At 40.0% G+C, this 16,887-nt stretch overlaps 1 protein-coding gene across 10 annotated transcripts in view; it reads right to left on the bottom strand.

Annotated features, from left to right (window-relative positions):
• The window catches only part of LOC141807671 (uncharacterized), a 170,740-nt gene that overhangs the window by 23,182 nt on the left and 130,671 nt on the right, over positions 1 to 16,887 (bottom strand). For 9 of the 10 annotated variants that reach the window (XM_074693815.1, XM_074693814.1, XM_074693818.1 and 6 more), the window contains 2 exons: positions 2,400 to 3,538; positions 168 to 437 (listed from right to left, as the gene is read on the bottom strand). In XM_074693815.1, coding sequence (XP_074549916.1) covers positions 168 to 437; positions 2,400 to 3,538 — 1,409 coding nt within the window. The remainder of the gene's footprint in view (positions 1 to 167; positions 438 to 2,399; positions 3,539 to 16,887) is intronic. The other variant, XM_074693822.1, reaches the window with a different exon arrangement.

The following is a 16,887-nucleotide window of genomic DNA, read 5'->3' as shown; positions in this document are numbered from 1 at the left end:
TGCTGGGATGGTGATTTTATCTGTTTGGAGCTGTGAAGGATGAAACATGCACAGCTCTCCTGAGAGTTGTTTTAATGATGCTGCCGGTGAGCATCCAGGACAACAAAGTGTTGATGAATCCCCTGGTGGAGCCGCTTGTTTTCCTCACCCTCACAGCTGAAACTCACCTTGGGTTTGACATCACGAGCGGTGGAGGTGGTGGAGGATGCAGGGCGGCTGGTGGAGCTGGCAGAGGTGGAGGGCCGCTTTGGACCAGCAGCAGCAGCAGATGATGTGGAGAGCGGCCTGGTTGTGGTAGTTTTTTTGTCTGAGATGGAGGAGGTGGTGGTGGTGGAGGTTGCGGGGCGTTTAGTAAGGCCTGTAGCTGAACCAGCAGCAGCCGAGCTGGTTGGCCGTGTTTTGGCTGCGGGGCTGGGTTTTGTGGGCCCGGCAGCTGACTGCGGGGCAGGAGCGTAAACATAAAGGAGCAATGGAGGGCAACATAAGGAGGAGCAAAGGAGAAAAACAACAGAAAAATGAACCATAGGAGCAGGGATGTAAAGCAGCAGGAGCAGCATTTAAATCAAAAATCAAACAAAATGCATCAAAACAATAACCACTGTCAAACCTGATTGAAACTGGTCTATAAAATAAACAAAATATAAATCACTGAAAAGGTTTTTTTTTTCTGTATGAAAGCAGCAGAAGCTTCAGCAGCATGCAGTATCGTCAGCTTCCTTCATTCAAACTTGTTTTTTGCTATCTTGATCAGATTTTTTGGAGGTATCAGATATGCCGATATTTAATAACTCATTTAGCCAAGATAGAGAGAGAAAGAGATATTTTTTCTGTGCACATAATTGCAGAGATCGTTAACTGTCTTCTGCACTGGAAGTAGCATACTGCATTTTGGTGCAAACTCTTATCACATTTGTTATGTAATATTCATTTCTTGCGCAAAATAGGAAAAATATACACTTAATATACACTTGATACTAGGGATGCACCGTTACAGATCCTGGTATCGGGTATCGGTGCCTTTCAAAGCTGGATCGGTATCAGTGGGAAAGGGGCCGATACATAGTGCCGATCCAGGCAAACAGCTCCATGCCTTTTAACACTGGCGCTCTTGGTCACTTGATTTAAAATGTTACCTTTGATGCACTTTTTTTGCTGCATTATCAATCTACAGGGTATAAAAGTTTATATTTGAATAGAATTTCTGTGCATTCTGAAGCTTTGTTTTTACCAAAATATGATTAACATTTGAATATTCTATAGTTTAAAAAAATATTTACTTCACTTTTTTCATCTACTCATTTTTTGCCTTTTACCCAAAACATTACCAGTCTTATCCCACAGTAGGGCATGCAGGTTGGTATTTACTTCAGCAAATAACTTCAGTATCGGTATGGACTGATACCCAAAGCCCAGGTATTGGTATCAGTATCGGAACCAGAAAAGTTAGATCAGTGCATCTCTACATACCATGCCATTACATATTGCACTCTGATTGTTGCAACCCTATTTAATAAATGGCTTGAAATTGAGAATGTTTTGTTTGTTTTATGTTTTACTATGTTGGCTACTGTATTGGTATGGATCAGGTATCGGCACAATTAAATTTTAATAGATCGGATCAGAGTGTAAAAAAGTGCATCATCACATCTCCACTTGTAACTATATATTTATTAATCATGATTGCTTTCAAACAAAAAAATTCCAAAAGATAAATCCTACTTGAAAGCTGGATGATACTATTCCTGAGAAAATCACAACAATACCCACAACCAGGGAAAATTTGGCCAATTTCATCATTGAAAGTCAGTGATTTTAACCTCTGTTCACAGGGAACATATAAGAAGTGCAACAGTGCAGTAATAAAATCTAGATTAAATAAAATGGTTTACTTTGGTAAATGGTAAATGTGCTTAAAGTGGTCAGCAACATGTATCATGGACTGCTGCTTAAATTCAAGTGTAACTTAAAACAGGAGCCAAAGTTGGGACTACTTAATCTGAACTGTGCAAACAAAAATCACAAAAACTCCTGAAAATATCTGAACCTTCAGCCCATTATTTTAGAGATTTATTATATTGGCGGAATTTGAAGTATTGGCCAAATATTTTATTTTCAAGCCAATATCGGCCAGTACCAATAACGTGCATCTCTAATCTGAGGCTGTTTGTCTCCAGATTATTGATCAAATACTGTCAAAAGGAAAAAAACTTCAGGTTTGATATGAGGAAACAGAAAAAGTGTTTCTCATATTTCGAGGTTAAATTACTCCATAAATGATTTTAGAGATTTCAGTTTGTATGTGGTCCATATTCTACTCTTCCGGTAACTACAGGCCAAATCAGACTTCCTTCATTTCTGAACCTGCCTTCTTCAGTCGATGAGTGTCTGATAATCCTTACCTTGGTCTTCTTCTCTGCCAGGTCTTTGCTCGGCGTGGCGCTGCTTCCGTTAGCCGCAGGTTTCGCTTTTTTGGCCTTCTCTCCTACGTCTGCTTTAGCACCTTTCTTCTCATCCTTCTTCTTCTCCTCCACCTTTTTCTCAGCTTGCTTCACATCCTTTTCACTCTTCTTCTTCTCTGTTGGTTTGTCTTCTTTCTCAACTTTCATGGTTTTGTCTGTGGCCTCTTCTTCTTTTTTATCTTCTTTCACCTCTGCTGTCTTCATCTGGGTGTCAGCCTTCTCCTCTACCTTGTCAGAGCCGGTATCCAGCTTGGCGGGTGTTAGCTGTTGCTCTGGGACCTTTTCTGTTTTGTCCATGTGCTGCTCTTTGACGTCCTTCACTTCGCTTTTCTCAACCTTTTCTTCCACTTTGGACTTTTCGCTTTTGTCCTGTTTTTCCACATTCTCAACTTTGTTCTCGGTCACCTTCACTTGTCTGAATATATCAGCTGATTCCTCCTGCTTGTTCGCCTTGTCCTCTTTGTTCTTTTCTGCCTCTTTCTCTTTCTCTTTTAGTTTTTCAGCCTCTCTTTCTTTTTCTTTCAGTTTTTCAGCCTCTCTTTCTTTCTCTTTCAACATCTCTGCTTCTCTTTCTTTCTCTCTCAGTTTCTCTGCTTCTCTTTCTTTCTCTCTCTGCTTTTCAGCTTCTCTTTCTTTCTCTCTTTGTTTTTCAGCTTCTTTTTCCTTCTCTCTTTGTTTTTCGGCTTCTCTTTCCTTCTCTCTTTGTTTTTCGGCTTCTCTTTCCTTCTCTCTTTGTTTTTCAGCCTCTCTTTCTTGCTCTCTCAGTTTTTCAGCCTCTCTTTCTTGCTCTCTCAGTTTTTCAGCCTCTTTTTCCTTCTCTTTCAACATCTCCGCCTCTTTTTCTTTCTCCTTCATCCTTTCGGCCTCTTTCTCCTTCTCTTTTTCTTTCTCCTTCTCCATCTCGATCTGTTTATCTTTCTCCGTCTCCTTCTCCGTCTTGCCTGGAGTCTCACTGCCCACAAACTCCACCTTCACGCCCTTCTGATCAGCCTTCTCCATGGGTTCGAAGCACTCTGTTTTCTTGTTGTCTTCCTGCTTCTCCTCCGTCTTCTCTGCCTTCTCCATCGTGCCGGATTTCACTGCAATGAAAGACATTTATGCGATTAGAAATACTTCCAGCTTATAAATAGTACAACTGATCTCAGTGAATCCAGCAGCACGAGCAGTCGAATGCAACAAGAGGGACCATTATTTACTCTGTGACACAACATACTTCACAATATGTCCAGCACTCATCCACTCTTCATGCTTCCTTACCACCGTTCCTCACTTCAAATATGTGAGCCAGAACATTATCTCTCACTTAATGGACAAAAACTTAAATGAAGACGCATCTTTCTCACAAAAATCAGTAGAAATCAGAGAAAAAGAAAGAAAAGACTGAAAGTATCTTGGTTTAGTCTCTAAAGCTATAGACTGCACATACGTGCTGTGAGTGTTTGTGCTCAAATGATGATGCTGGAGGGAACAGTTGTCTGCACAGAAATTCAGAAATAAGAGTAACACAAACATCACAGAGAACCGTTCAGAAATGAAAGAGTTATTATTTAAAAAGTAGTGCTGCTTTATTTCTCTTCATGTTTGCACTGTGTAAATGTTTTATGTGTGTTGAGAACAGGGAAACATGACAAACTACTCAGCCGAGATGCAGGTACAGCTTAGCAGTAAAGTTTAGCCCTTGAGTGAGCAGGACCAAACATACTCCCAGTCCAGATCATATCAGGGTTAAAGTGGCCAGGGTTGGACTTTACCTGTGGTAAAGTCTCACCTGCCAGCCAGTGTTTCTCCAACAGGTGCGAACACTTTTAGTAGGTTGTTGGTTTTAGGCACGGCAAAAGTAAAAATATTGTGCTTTTATTTTGAAGGGGATTTTTTTCATGCATATGTCAATTTACAACCCTGATTATATTGTGATGGTAATGCCCAGCAATGATAACGATCTGAAAAAAAATTCTGTTGCTTTAGATTTTTATGCTGATTTAAACTAAAATTGTCACACTGAATAAAAAATTGCAGTCAGTTTTTTTTTGTAGCACGTCAAGTTTTTTTCTCCACAGCTCACCCTCCAGATCAGCTAAATTCCTCTGATTATCTGACGTAAGACTTGCCAGCTGATCATGATTGACTCATCTACAGCTACGTGCAGTCACAACTGAGACAGTGTGTTGAGAGGTGTGCGGCTCCCAATAGGTCAGTGCTATCAATGTCTGCAAACAGAAAGCTAGCATTGAAGGAATTAAGAGGATTTGTGTTGGCTTTGTCTTAACCTTGAAACCATGGGCATACAGCTGTAAGTTCTTTTTTTGTTTTATGCTTTTTTTTTTTTTAAGTTTTTAAAGCTTGTAACTTTTCCATCTGGCTTACAAAGCATTGACAAGAACAGCTCCTGCCTATCTGGGGTCCCTCATCCAGGTCTACACTCCTTCTGGGCCACTACGCTCTGCTTGTGAAAGACGCCTAGTGCTACCAGCCCAGCATGGCTCTAAATCTCTGGCCAGAGTCTTCTCCTCTGTTGTTCCCAAATGGTGAATGAATTATCTAACTCTTTATGATCCACAGAGTCCTTTTCTACTTTAAGGACACGGTCACACTGGCCAACCGTGCCGTGCCTGAGCACGCTTCAGCCCTAAAGCACGTTTGGAATGGCCAGATTTGCTTCTGTGCTTTGGCACGCTTTTGAGAGGTGGGCTTCGGCATGGTTTACTTCATGCACGAGCACAAGCACGAGGACAGCGCGTGTGATCCTTGACGTATGATCAGCGCGAGCGCATCCCTCGACAATCAAACAAAGCGGGGGTGTTAGAGAGCTGTGTCGGGCGAAAACGACTTAATATAAGTCTAAAAGTCTCTAAAGTTGTAGCAGTGCTCTTTGTGTCTCATTGTGCTGACTCTGATGAGATTGCGCTTCATGTAAACAGACAGATTCCAAGATGATGTAGGCGGGCCATGCCTGTGTGTGATACCTGCTAAAGTCTGGTTCATATAGGAGTAGTGTAACCGCTGGCCGTACTCTCCGGCTGGGGAACAGCGCTGTGGGGGGGCAATCGTGCCCAAGCACAGCACGGTTTGGATGGCCAGTGTGACCACGTCCTAAGAGATGTCTGAAGACTCATCTGTTCAGGGAGCACTTAAGCACTTAATCTGAGCCTTCTCCTCTTTGTCCTCAGGGTCAGAATGAGTCAGAAAGTCTAAGACCCGTCTCTTAGTGAATTTTCAGCACTACTACTGAATGTTGTTGAAGATTGAAGTATACTGTTGCAGCAATTAATTGAGGTTAGTTGGCTAGATTATTCTACCCGCCCCCCAACATAAAAACAAAAACAAACAACAAAACCTGTACTTAAAGGCAGCACCTGCAGCTGAATAACTTGCAGCACTGTTGTCGCACTAACTAGGTTTTCCTTCTGTCTAAATTCTTGCTTGTGTTGTACATCGCTTTGGACAAAAGCGTCTGCTAAATGAAACTGTAGAACCGTAAACATAGGGTTATATTTCCTTTGTTCCAGATCATGTCTGCTCCTGTAGCTCCTCTAGTAGCCGTATCCTTCGTAAAAATATAATAGTGTTAAATAAACATTTCAGTCATGGCTGTTTCATATTTCACTGTATGTCAATATTTGAAGATTTTTATAAAACAAGCACATATCTGTTAAGTAAAATATTTTTCGTATTTTTTTTTTTAGAAAATTGGGATCCTATAGTTCAAAAACTTGACGTGATAAGGAAAAACCAAGATCAGTTTTGGATTGCGCAACTAAAAATTAGTTAAAAACAGCTGTTAGACCTAACTCAACAAAAAATGTGTTCCCCAGTGTAACTGACACCAGAGGACTAATAAAGATAGTTTTCATGAGCCAAATGAGAATCACTGAACAAAACTATGACAACAACTTCAGGTAGGACTCTTTAAAATCGAGGACAAAGAGGATAAAAAGCTGGGTGTGTTTTGAGCAGTGAGGTTTTGGCACATGAAAGAATGAAGCAGTAAAAACGGTATGCTCTGTACTATCTCATGTTCAAGCTGCTCCATCTGCTTATTAAATAAATTTAAGACGTTGAAAATGCTCCTTAAGTTGGGTCCCAGCTAGGACTTATTTACAGAGAAGTGAGTCAGTTCTCCATGACATGACGGCTGCTGGATGATGATGACTGGAGAATTTCTCTGAGGCATCTTTGAAGACGTGCTTCAGGAGCCTTCAGGAGCTTCTCTCTGTGGTCCGTGTTTCTGATCTTTACAGCAGTTGGGATGATCACCACTGCACAGACTCAGGTTTTGGTTCATCTCTGGAGATCCATGTTTTCAAAGACCTCTTTCCTTGCTCAGCTTAGCCGGCGGTGTATCTCATCATCAATGATCGCTTTTGAGGAAAAGATACTTCAGAGAAACGCAGCACGGAGCAAGATTTCCAGTTTTGTGCCGTCTGCCAGATCAAGCTGTGTGTATGCTTTGGCAAAGACATCTCCAACCATGCTGTGAAACACTGTTTTTTCTGCTGTAGTTGAAATATAGTGATGGTTTTAGCTTGTGTCTGAGTGTACATGCTGCTGACTTCCCTATAACACATGGATCCATTTGTCTAAAAGCTTTGCGATGAAAACGTCCTTGTTTAGACTCACTGGGGGAGGCTGGTTTTATTTCTACAGATGCCTTTTAAGTCTTTGCTTCTACACGGTTCAGTGAAGCAATATGTGCAGATTGATATCTGGGCCTGAAAGCTGGTCTGATTATTTTAGTTGTTCCATGGCCGAATACAGACAAAAAGATTGATCATGTCTCAAAGTGAAAGGAGGCAGCCGCCAGAAGTGATAAGAAGGAGACAGACAGAAAAGATCATTCTCTTGCCAGACATGATGTCAGTCAAACACACAAACTTGAAGTGATAAAGGCTGGAGGAAATAGCGTGAGAAAGAGAAGGTATTACACTCCCATCTTCCTCAGCACAGCCTGTATCCCCACGACAGCTCCTTCTCTTGTTGTGCTCCACTTCTCCTACCTCTCCTGTGTATCCTGCTATCAATGATGCATATGGCTGTTTCCATTTTCAGCATCCGTCTTCTTATAGAACAACATACTGTCAGGAAATAACACACACAGGCTAATATGAATGAGGTACAAGCTACGCCATCAGACCCTCCTGTAAGGGCAGATATTACTCATAAAACACCAGGTCCCTCCTGGCTGCAGAGGCTACTGTACCGCTGAGATAAAGAAACACCAAAGAAAGAAAAGTGGAAATATGAGAATAAGCTACGGCGTCTGTTTGAATTGATGGTTTCTTAATCTGAAATCAATGCAAAGAGTATTTAATCTCTTTGGTATCAACAACACTTCAGCTAAAAGGTTTCTGGATATGAGCTTTCAGCTGATTTCCCTCTTGTGGGTTTTTTGGATCGATGCTGGCATCAAACAGAGCTGTGTGATTAGATTTCACATCACACTGTCAGACGAGAGCGGTAATGTTGGCTTAAGCTTTTTCTTGTTCAAATATTTGGCAATGAATGCTCCATGTAAAAACAAACACGAGAAACATAAACTACTTTCCTATTTCCAGGCTTTTACAACACTGTTCAGTACTTGATTCTGATTGGTCATTTGATGGCAGCTTTTCAAAACTAAAGCCTGCTTTGTCTTAAAAGAAGACTGACAGATAAAAAATTATGGATTAAAAGAGACACATCTACAAAACTAAATATGACATTTAAAATGTACTACATACAAAGGTCTGACCAATGGAAGAGATTATGTCACAGACTAAGAGTGACACAGCAGTAACTCCACACAGGTTTGGTGATGATTCACGTCTTTTTCATTGTGTTTCAATTTACCATCCGTTTAACTGGGGTCCAAAAACCCAGATTAGTCCTTATCTGTTTTTTGTTTTTGTTTTTGTTTGTTTTTGTTTTTGAGTTTTCAACTTAAACAGTACAAAATACACAATATATACAAAATACAAAGCCACACATCTCTACCCAAACCCTCTTATCAACCCAATCTACCCCCCAATAACACCCTCATTCCCACCCCAATGCGATGTCTTTTACAACAGTGATAACATAAAGTACTACATATACACATAGATTTATCCACATACAGTTAGAAAACACAACTAATCATGGTAATTGCAGCTGCCCCTGTCAAGTCATATGACAACAACAACCACAACAAAAATAATAAAAACAACAACAATAATAATAATAATAATAATAATAATAATAATAATAATAATAATAATAATAATAAAAAGCTATGTGTCATTCCAGTTTGTTTTCCCAGTAACAATAGTGAAACAGGCTATGAATGGAAACCACAACTTACTGAGCTCAGCCTTTTTACCCCTCAAAGTGCATTAAATCTTGTCCGTTTTTATCTGTTTTAAGTGTTTTTTTAAGCTTGAAGCCATTATTACTGGATAGGTAAGTGGACAGAGTAAGAAACTTTGAAAAGACAGTGTGGCAAAGGGCAATAAAAGCCAGGTCACCTTCCTCCTTCGTAGGCTCTAGATGAGGCTCACACCATTAAACTGTGCTGAACTAATGTCATCAAACTTTCCAATGTTAATTATTATCTTAACTTTAACAAAGTGATAACATCTGAGACAGCTCATTAGAGGAAGAGGTCACTGATTCTGGCCCAGCTCGGTCTGTTTTCAACTGTAGAAATAAACTCAGAACAAAAACTAAGGCAGCCTGTGTTCAGTAGATTATTTCCATGTTTTAAATATGCTTCTCAATAAAAAATCTTATACTATTGGAAAGTCTGTTTATAGAAGAGAATCAGCTGTTTGGCATTGGCAGAGAAGATTTAGTTAATTTTTTATGGGAGCAACTCAAAGACTTAGCTCTGCTGCATATTCCACAAATACATGTTCCTTGCAAACGTGTAAGTGGCCCCATTTAAAATGAAATAAAAACTTAAAACAAGTACAAGATTTATTACCATAAAGTATTGTTGTTGTTCTAAACTGATAAAACCATGTTAAATCAACTTTTGGCGACAATTAGTCAAATTTGTTGTTGTAAAAGCTACAAAAGGAGTGTCAGTTTTGGCCGTATTATTATTTTGTCTGCCCAATGAGGAGTCTGATGAGATGAGTTACACAAAGCTGTGGAAACAGCTGTTTTGTTTTGTGTTTCTACCACAAATATTCACAAAGAGTGATTGGTTTCTTTGTCCCAGGAAAGCAGGATGACAGATTTTTAATCAGAAACAGGAACAAAACTAGAGCAGGAAAAAAATCATTGAAGGAATAAGAGGAACAGCTCTAGGTAGAAAGCAGCTGAAATGACTTAGTTAAATGTTTTGCCCAATATGAGCTTTAAATTGAAGCAGTAAAACTAATAGCACTGTGCAAATGAATTTTAAGTTATAATTTATTCACATATAACTAATGACTTGATCAATCATTGGTTGGTTACTGTAAACTCAGCAATCAATCCATGTGCTCATGTGTATTATAGCTTCTACTGGGGCAGCTGTATGTGCTAACATGGTAAAATCTTGTCAGCTCATGGTTAGAGGTTAATTTAATTCTTTTGAACATTAAGAATATTTATATGATAGTGCAGTTTTATTCAGATGGAGAAAAAAATATGAGAATAAACAGAAAAGGTTTCTGCTGCTGAACGCTGAGTTTGTGACGGAGTATTTTTAGACCAGGGTCGCTGATGTGAATAAAACCAAATACTACGAGTCTGATCCTGCTGCTGCTGCTGCCCTACTAAACCAAAACATCACGCGATGTAAACAAGCTAAAAGAAGATCTGTCTCATCTGTTGACTCACTGAATGAAACATCATGTGACCTCAGGTGATGCTGTCCTAACACGGAGGTCGTTGACCCCGCTGTGTCCCAGTTAGAGAGCAGGAGCCTCTGATGTCTGCGTTTTTAGAAAGAATACTAAAAAGAAAAAAAAAAGATCCCCGGAGAAATTAGATAACCAAGCCTGACCAACACACTCTGCTGTAGTGTCTTTAAAACATTCAGAGCTTCAATTTTATCCACAACAGAAGAGGCTGGCTCAGGTTAAATCACTTTTATGTTGTAGCCAGCATCTCAATGCTTTATGTTTTTGTTTGCTCTTTATGGAGGACTCACTTTTCATGTTTGACTGTTTCATTACTTGAAAAAACTCCTCACAATGGCTTTTATAAATCTAGAGAGGAGTTGAGTCATTCACTCACTGACTTTTACAGAGTTACCACAGGAGTCACCTCAACCCACCAGACGAATAAATATTTCATTGGCTTCACTTTCCCGACCCTGAGGCTACGTCTTCAGATTCTCACTCTTACTCACTGCTGTGGTCTTAAACTTCATGGTATGACACCTAGTGTGCTCAAATGTCTAATTTAAACCAGGGGAAAAATGTCTGAGGACAAAAACAGCTCAAATTGCTAAAGGAAGAACAAAGAAGGAGGGGGTGGTGTTTGATCCTGACGCTTCAGTGTCAGAGTGGGAAGCATTGATTAGCAGATTAAGAGCTGAGTGGGTGGACTAAAGGAGGAGACGAAGAAGAAAGACCGACACTGAGGGAGCACAAAGATGAAAACGTGAACTCTTAAGGGATGTTTACACATCTTTTTTCAGCCTTTCAGCTTTAGCTTTGTATATTCTAGAAAATAGTACAATTCTAATAAGTAATTGGAAAGCAGAGCGCAAACACACAAGCATGAAAAAGATAGGAGGAGGAAAGTCATAGGAGTGATTAAAAAAAAGGGAATTGGAGTGTGAGACTCTGAGCTGAATGACACATCAGCGTTAGCCTACATGACATACAGCAACCCAGACCTGGGACCATGACGGCCGTCAGACTGAACACAAACAGGTGACTGCATACAGGAAAATAAACAAAGGTGACCTAAATAAAGTGAGACATCAACATGACAAGACAAAGGACGGGGAACAAGACAAGGAGGGAGTAAAAACCTGAACAGCTCCTGCTTTCATTCACTGTAAACAATGAGAGACTCAGGAGATCAACATGATCCTTTAATTAGGGCAGAAACCTGATCTGTGCTGCCGCTGTGGGAAGCAGAGGAGTGAAAATGGCTTATTTCAGCAACAAGAGTTGACACCTAACCCACCTACTCTCTCCTCTGTGACCCTTTGTTCACACTGCGTTTCTGTCTAATCATCACTTTTAAACATCATGTTCACCCTGTCATACAACAACACAGTGAGGCATCACTGTTTGTCTTCATGAAACATCTCTGCTGCTGGTTTCAGACAGGACCACATCAGGAACAAATGACCCTTTGACCCACTGATTCTTCTACAAACAAGAGGCAGATAGCTTTAAAACCCCAGAGGAAAAAGGACCAAAGGAACAAAGATGAGCTTCAGATATGACTGAACAAAGCAATGATTCACCTCCCAGCAGAGGAGCATCAATTATTGATGGCTCTGTGATTGGAATCATCAATCACAGTCTCCCATGAGGTCGAGGACCGGTGAATGAAGGCATTACTGAACATGAGGGCACAGTGGAGGTCAGACATGATGTCAGTAACAGCCCTTAAAGTGTAGACATGCCAGAATAGAAGCAACACTTCCATCAGCCATCAGATAGTGTCAGAGATCCTCAGCTGTCTCTGTTCAGAGTCCCAATTTAGTTTATTCTGATAAAAAAACAAGCTACTCATGTTCCCTCTTTTTAATATCATACTGTATATAACATCTCACAAACTTCTTGGTATCATTTTTGTGTCAGTTACATATGCTAACATTGTTTCTTTCAGATCAAAGGCTATAAAAACAGACATGGACATGACATCTCCCTAAAAGTGATGTCAAAATGTTAAAGCTCCTCTAAAGTGGGCAACAGCATGGTTTATAAAGCTCGCCTTCAATGGCCTCCATCACATTTTCCTTATGGTATTATCACTTCATTTAATTTTGAACCTCCAGTCTAAAACGTCTAAGTGGAAGTGCTAAAACCTGCAGTACATCAAAAGCCCACTAGAGGCAGGCTGCAGAAAAAAAACAGAAGCTACATACACACCAAGCCATCACAGCTGATTTTTACAACAAAAATACACATGTTAACAGCCTGGTTGAAGAGCAATTTGGGTCCAAACTTCATTTTGAAGTGACTTAATTTATGTGTTATGCCCATATATGGGCATGGCCAACTTGACTGACATGTGGTCGCCCTGTAGCTGCCAGCAAAGAGGCTAAAGACCCACCCCTTTTCTATTCTCCTGACTTGAACAAAGTTACTCTGGGTTTAGCATTTATAGTATGGCCTCCACTGACAAAAGCCCTCAAAACTCCCCATGAAAGGCAGATGGGTGATGTCACAGAGACTATATTGATATATTATCCAGTCTGTGTTGTAACTTAGTCGTTTTTTTTTTTTTTTTGCAGTAAAAATGGGTTTAACTTTATGGTTCACAGCCCTGTGGAGGAATGTAGACACTGCACCCCTGTGGATAGTTACGGTTACGGTTACGCTAAGGAAAACATAAACACGAGTCATTAACCTTTCCAAGCCCATGTATGTACAACAAGAGAAAATGTAGATGTGTTGTCAGTCTTTGTACAGATCAATCATTTGGACCACATGCATAAAAAAATTCAATGTTATTCAAGTAAACATAAAGATTTGATGATTTATCGGTGTACCTGTTAATTGTGATGTATGTAGAATGAAGCTATGTTTACAATGAGCCTCAAGTAGAAAAACTTTGCTGGGTATCAAGACAGAGAGAAGTCATTTAGATTTCCATCTGAATGTAGAAAACCTCTATGGATTTAGGGTCTGCAAAGTTAGGACTCTGATTAAGTTGGTGTAACTACTGAGGACTAAAGATAATCAGCCAAAACTCTTTCCTAAAAAATCATCAGGAGAAGTAGAAACTCTTAAATCATAACCAGTGTTTATGTTGATGTTTGCTGATCTGTAAAGCTCAAGACTGTGAGTTTTGAATAGGTAATTATGTGAGCTGATGCTGTCGAAAGATTTGCTTTATTATTTTCATCATTTTTTTGTGAATGAACAGAGTAGAAGGATAACTATGGCTGAACGGTGATTCAAGCTGTTTCATTTAACAGAAATATCAGTTACTGTCTGATACAAAAACTAACCAGGAACTCAAATCCTTCCTCCATCCTTTTCATCTTATCCAAACATCTTACCATCCATCCAGTAACCGAGGCTGATATTTGGCCTTAGGTTGAATCCTTTCAGCTGATATCAGCTGTCACAAAAGCATCACAGTCTGAGGTGAGTGTCAGTACGATCTGGACCTGCTGCGTGCAGAGCTGCTGGGGCGCTGCGGTGCCCCAGGGTCTCTAACTCTTGTATAATAAATGGCTGGGGACAGCAGAGAACAATGAGCATCTGGGTGCAGTGAGCCAATTCATCTGGAGGTTTCATTAGCATAATGATAACACTAACAGCTCATTTAGAGCGGTTAAACCCAGACCCTCCTGAAGAGCAGCGCCTCAACACGGAGTTTGTTTTCTTCTTCCTGTCCGATTAACATGCTAAACTATGCTGATTACGCTTTAACATGGAGAAAGCTCTTTAAGCTATTGCACATTTTATGTATGTAGGTTATAAATGCATGTCTGACATTTCATACAAGAATGAATAATCATAGAAATATTGTAACCTACAGGTCACGTTTTACCCACGATGAGTTAAAAAAGGCATTAGTCTCCTTGAAGCTGCTCGGTAAAAACATTTGACAAAGTTCCTCATGTCTTCCAAATGTAGTCTGAAGCTTATTATAAGCAGATGTTTACGTAAACTCTCCATCATCTGTAAAATATTCAAGACTGATTTCAGAGGCCTTCATTTCAATCCTCAAGTGGATTATGTAAATCAGCTCGTACAAACTGTCTCATTAAAAGCCCGTCACTCTTCGCTCCACAACACTTCAGGCTTGTCAGCATCGACAACAGCATTGTGTGTGAAGTGAGGGATACACTCCATCGCTGGCCTTTAACAAGACATCAAACACGCTGGACGCTCTTAAGTGGCTGTGAAGTGGTAACAGAGAGAGTGGAGATTGGACTTGGTGTTATCTAAAGTGTGTGAGGCTCTGTTCGGCTGTTTAAGAAGACAAGTTAGCGACTCAGAAGCTAAGCTAGGACGCTTTGATACTGGCTGCTAACACTTGTTCATCCAAAGACTGGTTGTTTGTGAAGACAAATGTTTCCTGATGGCTTCGTGACCATAACACAACTATGAAAAATGCATTAATGGATCAGAAAACCGACCATACTTTTATTTTTTCTCCTAACGTTGTTCCTCCCTGGTAAAAATCCACCATACAAAAGCTCTTACTGCCGTCATCAGTTTCAGCACAGTGTCAATTTTGGTTAATATACATTTTACCTTAAATTTCAATCATAAAACATTGTCTCTTTAAAATCTACTCTTATGGAAGTTCAGAGGTTGGTATAAAAGTTGTACCAAGTGTTTTAACCTGCAGCATTTCATTCTCTGAACACTTTCTCTTTAATATCTTCGTGTAATAACTGATCCTGGACTCCTGTCCTACAGTGTAAAGCTGCTGTGCTATTCTTGCTGGTCTACAAAGTAAGTAAAGGTCATCACACAGATAAAAGTGGAGTTACAGAAGAATGATCCTTTCTACAAGTCAAGAAAAAACACTCTTTAGTGGACACTATGGCTCTATTTTTGTTTTAAGAGAGATTTTTTTTGACAGGATAGCAGAGGACAGTGGATAGAGCAGGAAACAGGGTGAGAGCAGGGTGTGACATGCAGGGAAGAGACCACAGGCTGGATTCAAACCCGATCTGAACCCTCATGGAGTGTGACCTAGACCACTAGGCCATCTGTGCTCTGCTATGCTTCTATTTTTAATCTCTGACTTCAAGAAGAAGTGATATGGACACCATGACTGTGTTTCATGTGAGTTGGAAACCCTCAAAATTGAGATGCTGCATCTCAAGAGGCTATCCTACATAGATTGAAATTTAATTGCACATTTACGACAGCCCTGCAGTGACAAACGTTGGACTAATAGCCTTACTTAATGTGACTATTAGGTCATCAAACGCCTGTTATGGGAATGCATTGCCTGTATTTTGACAGATTAGACACGCAGCAGGAAAATATCATGGGTTTTGAATGTCTGTTGATCAACCACAAATATTTTCATCTCGCCTTAGCCATGTAAATGAAAACCAAACCAAAACCCCATAATGTTTGAGTTTCTACCATCAGTGAAGTAGCATCTCAATCAGTGTTTCTCAATCCTGGTCCTGGAGGACCCCTGCCCTGCATGTTTTAGATGTTACCCCACTCCAGCACACCTGATTCAAACGAATGGCTCGTTATCAGGCTCCAGCAGAGCTTGATGACGAGCTGATCATTTGAATCAGGTGTGTTGGAGTTGGGAACATAAAAAACATGCAGGGCAGGGGGTCCCCAGGACCAGGATTGGGAAACACTGTTCTAGTTTATTGTCTCATCTTCACCAATGGGAAATGTGTTGTTGATGAATATTTTATTCATCATAATGAACACTGGTACAATAGACCCCTGCATCTTTATGTCAGTGGCCCATTGATCAGACCATGCTGACCTTGTTTTATTGTGCTTTTATTGAATCAGTTTTGACTTTCTGTCTTGTTTCGTGGTTTGGAAATGTGTCATTGAAAAACAAAAATTGTTGAAACCAAATTGTGAAATGGTCTTGTGAACTGATTGGAGAGTCTCAGCTTTACCCAGAATCCCTGTACGCCAAACAGCTACAGAGGATTGGTAACTCTATTGTCAGAGACCACTCTCACCCTCTCAATGGAGAGTTTCAGCAGCTTCCATCAGGGCAGAGGTTCATGGTTCCTGCTTATAAAACCAGACAATATAAAAACAGCTTTGTATCAGCAGTCATCCGTGCTATTAACAAATGAGAGAAATTGCACTTTTACCTCACTAATTTATTTATTCCTTGTACTGTTTCTCTCATATTGTTCTTATGAGTGGCACATATTTATCTTTCAGCCTGGTTTGACATATTCTAGGCCTTCTCTTACCCATCGATGTTTTAACTTATCTTGCTTTTTATCTCAGGGCTGTCCTCCTTGTTCTTTTAGCCTAAGCACTGTCGTCACTTTGTCTCGTGTTGTTTTATGTGTCTATAATACGAGAGTACTCACTCACTGTAGACTGAATTTACCCAAGGGTACAATGAATATTCTGAATCTGAATCTGAATCTGAATCTGAATCTGGTTAAACACTGTGTAACTTAGATTTTGAAAACTGCAGTAGAAATTAAGATTAGGAGGTGGCCTAGAGGTCTAGGTCAGTGTTTCAATCCAGCCTGCGTGTCATTCCCCAATCTCACCATGTTTCCTGCTCTATCCACTTTCCTATCCTCTCTAACTAAATGAATAAATAATCATAGTAATAACTCAAAGAGCTAAAGATTAAGGTTGTATATTTTCACTCT

This window comes from Halichoeres trimaculatus, unplaced genomic scaffold, assembly GCF_033239565.1.
Source record: "Halichoeres trimaculatus isolate MK-OKI-2021-1 unplaced genomic scaffold, fHalTri1.1 fHalTri1_scaffold_18, whole genome shotgun sequence".
Lineage (NCBI taxonomy): Eukaryota > Metazoa > Chordata > Actinopteri > Labriformes > Labridae > Halichoeres > Halichoeres trimaculatus.
The sequence above is the reverse complement of the archived record's forward strand: the minus strand, read 5'-3'. Positions and strand labels throughout refer to the sequence as shown.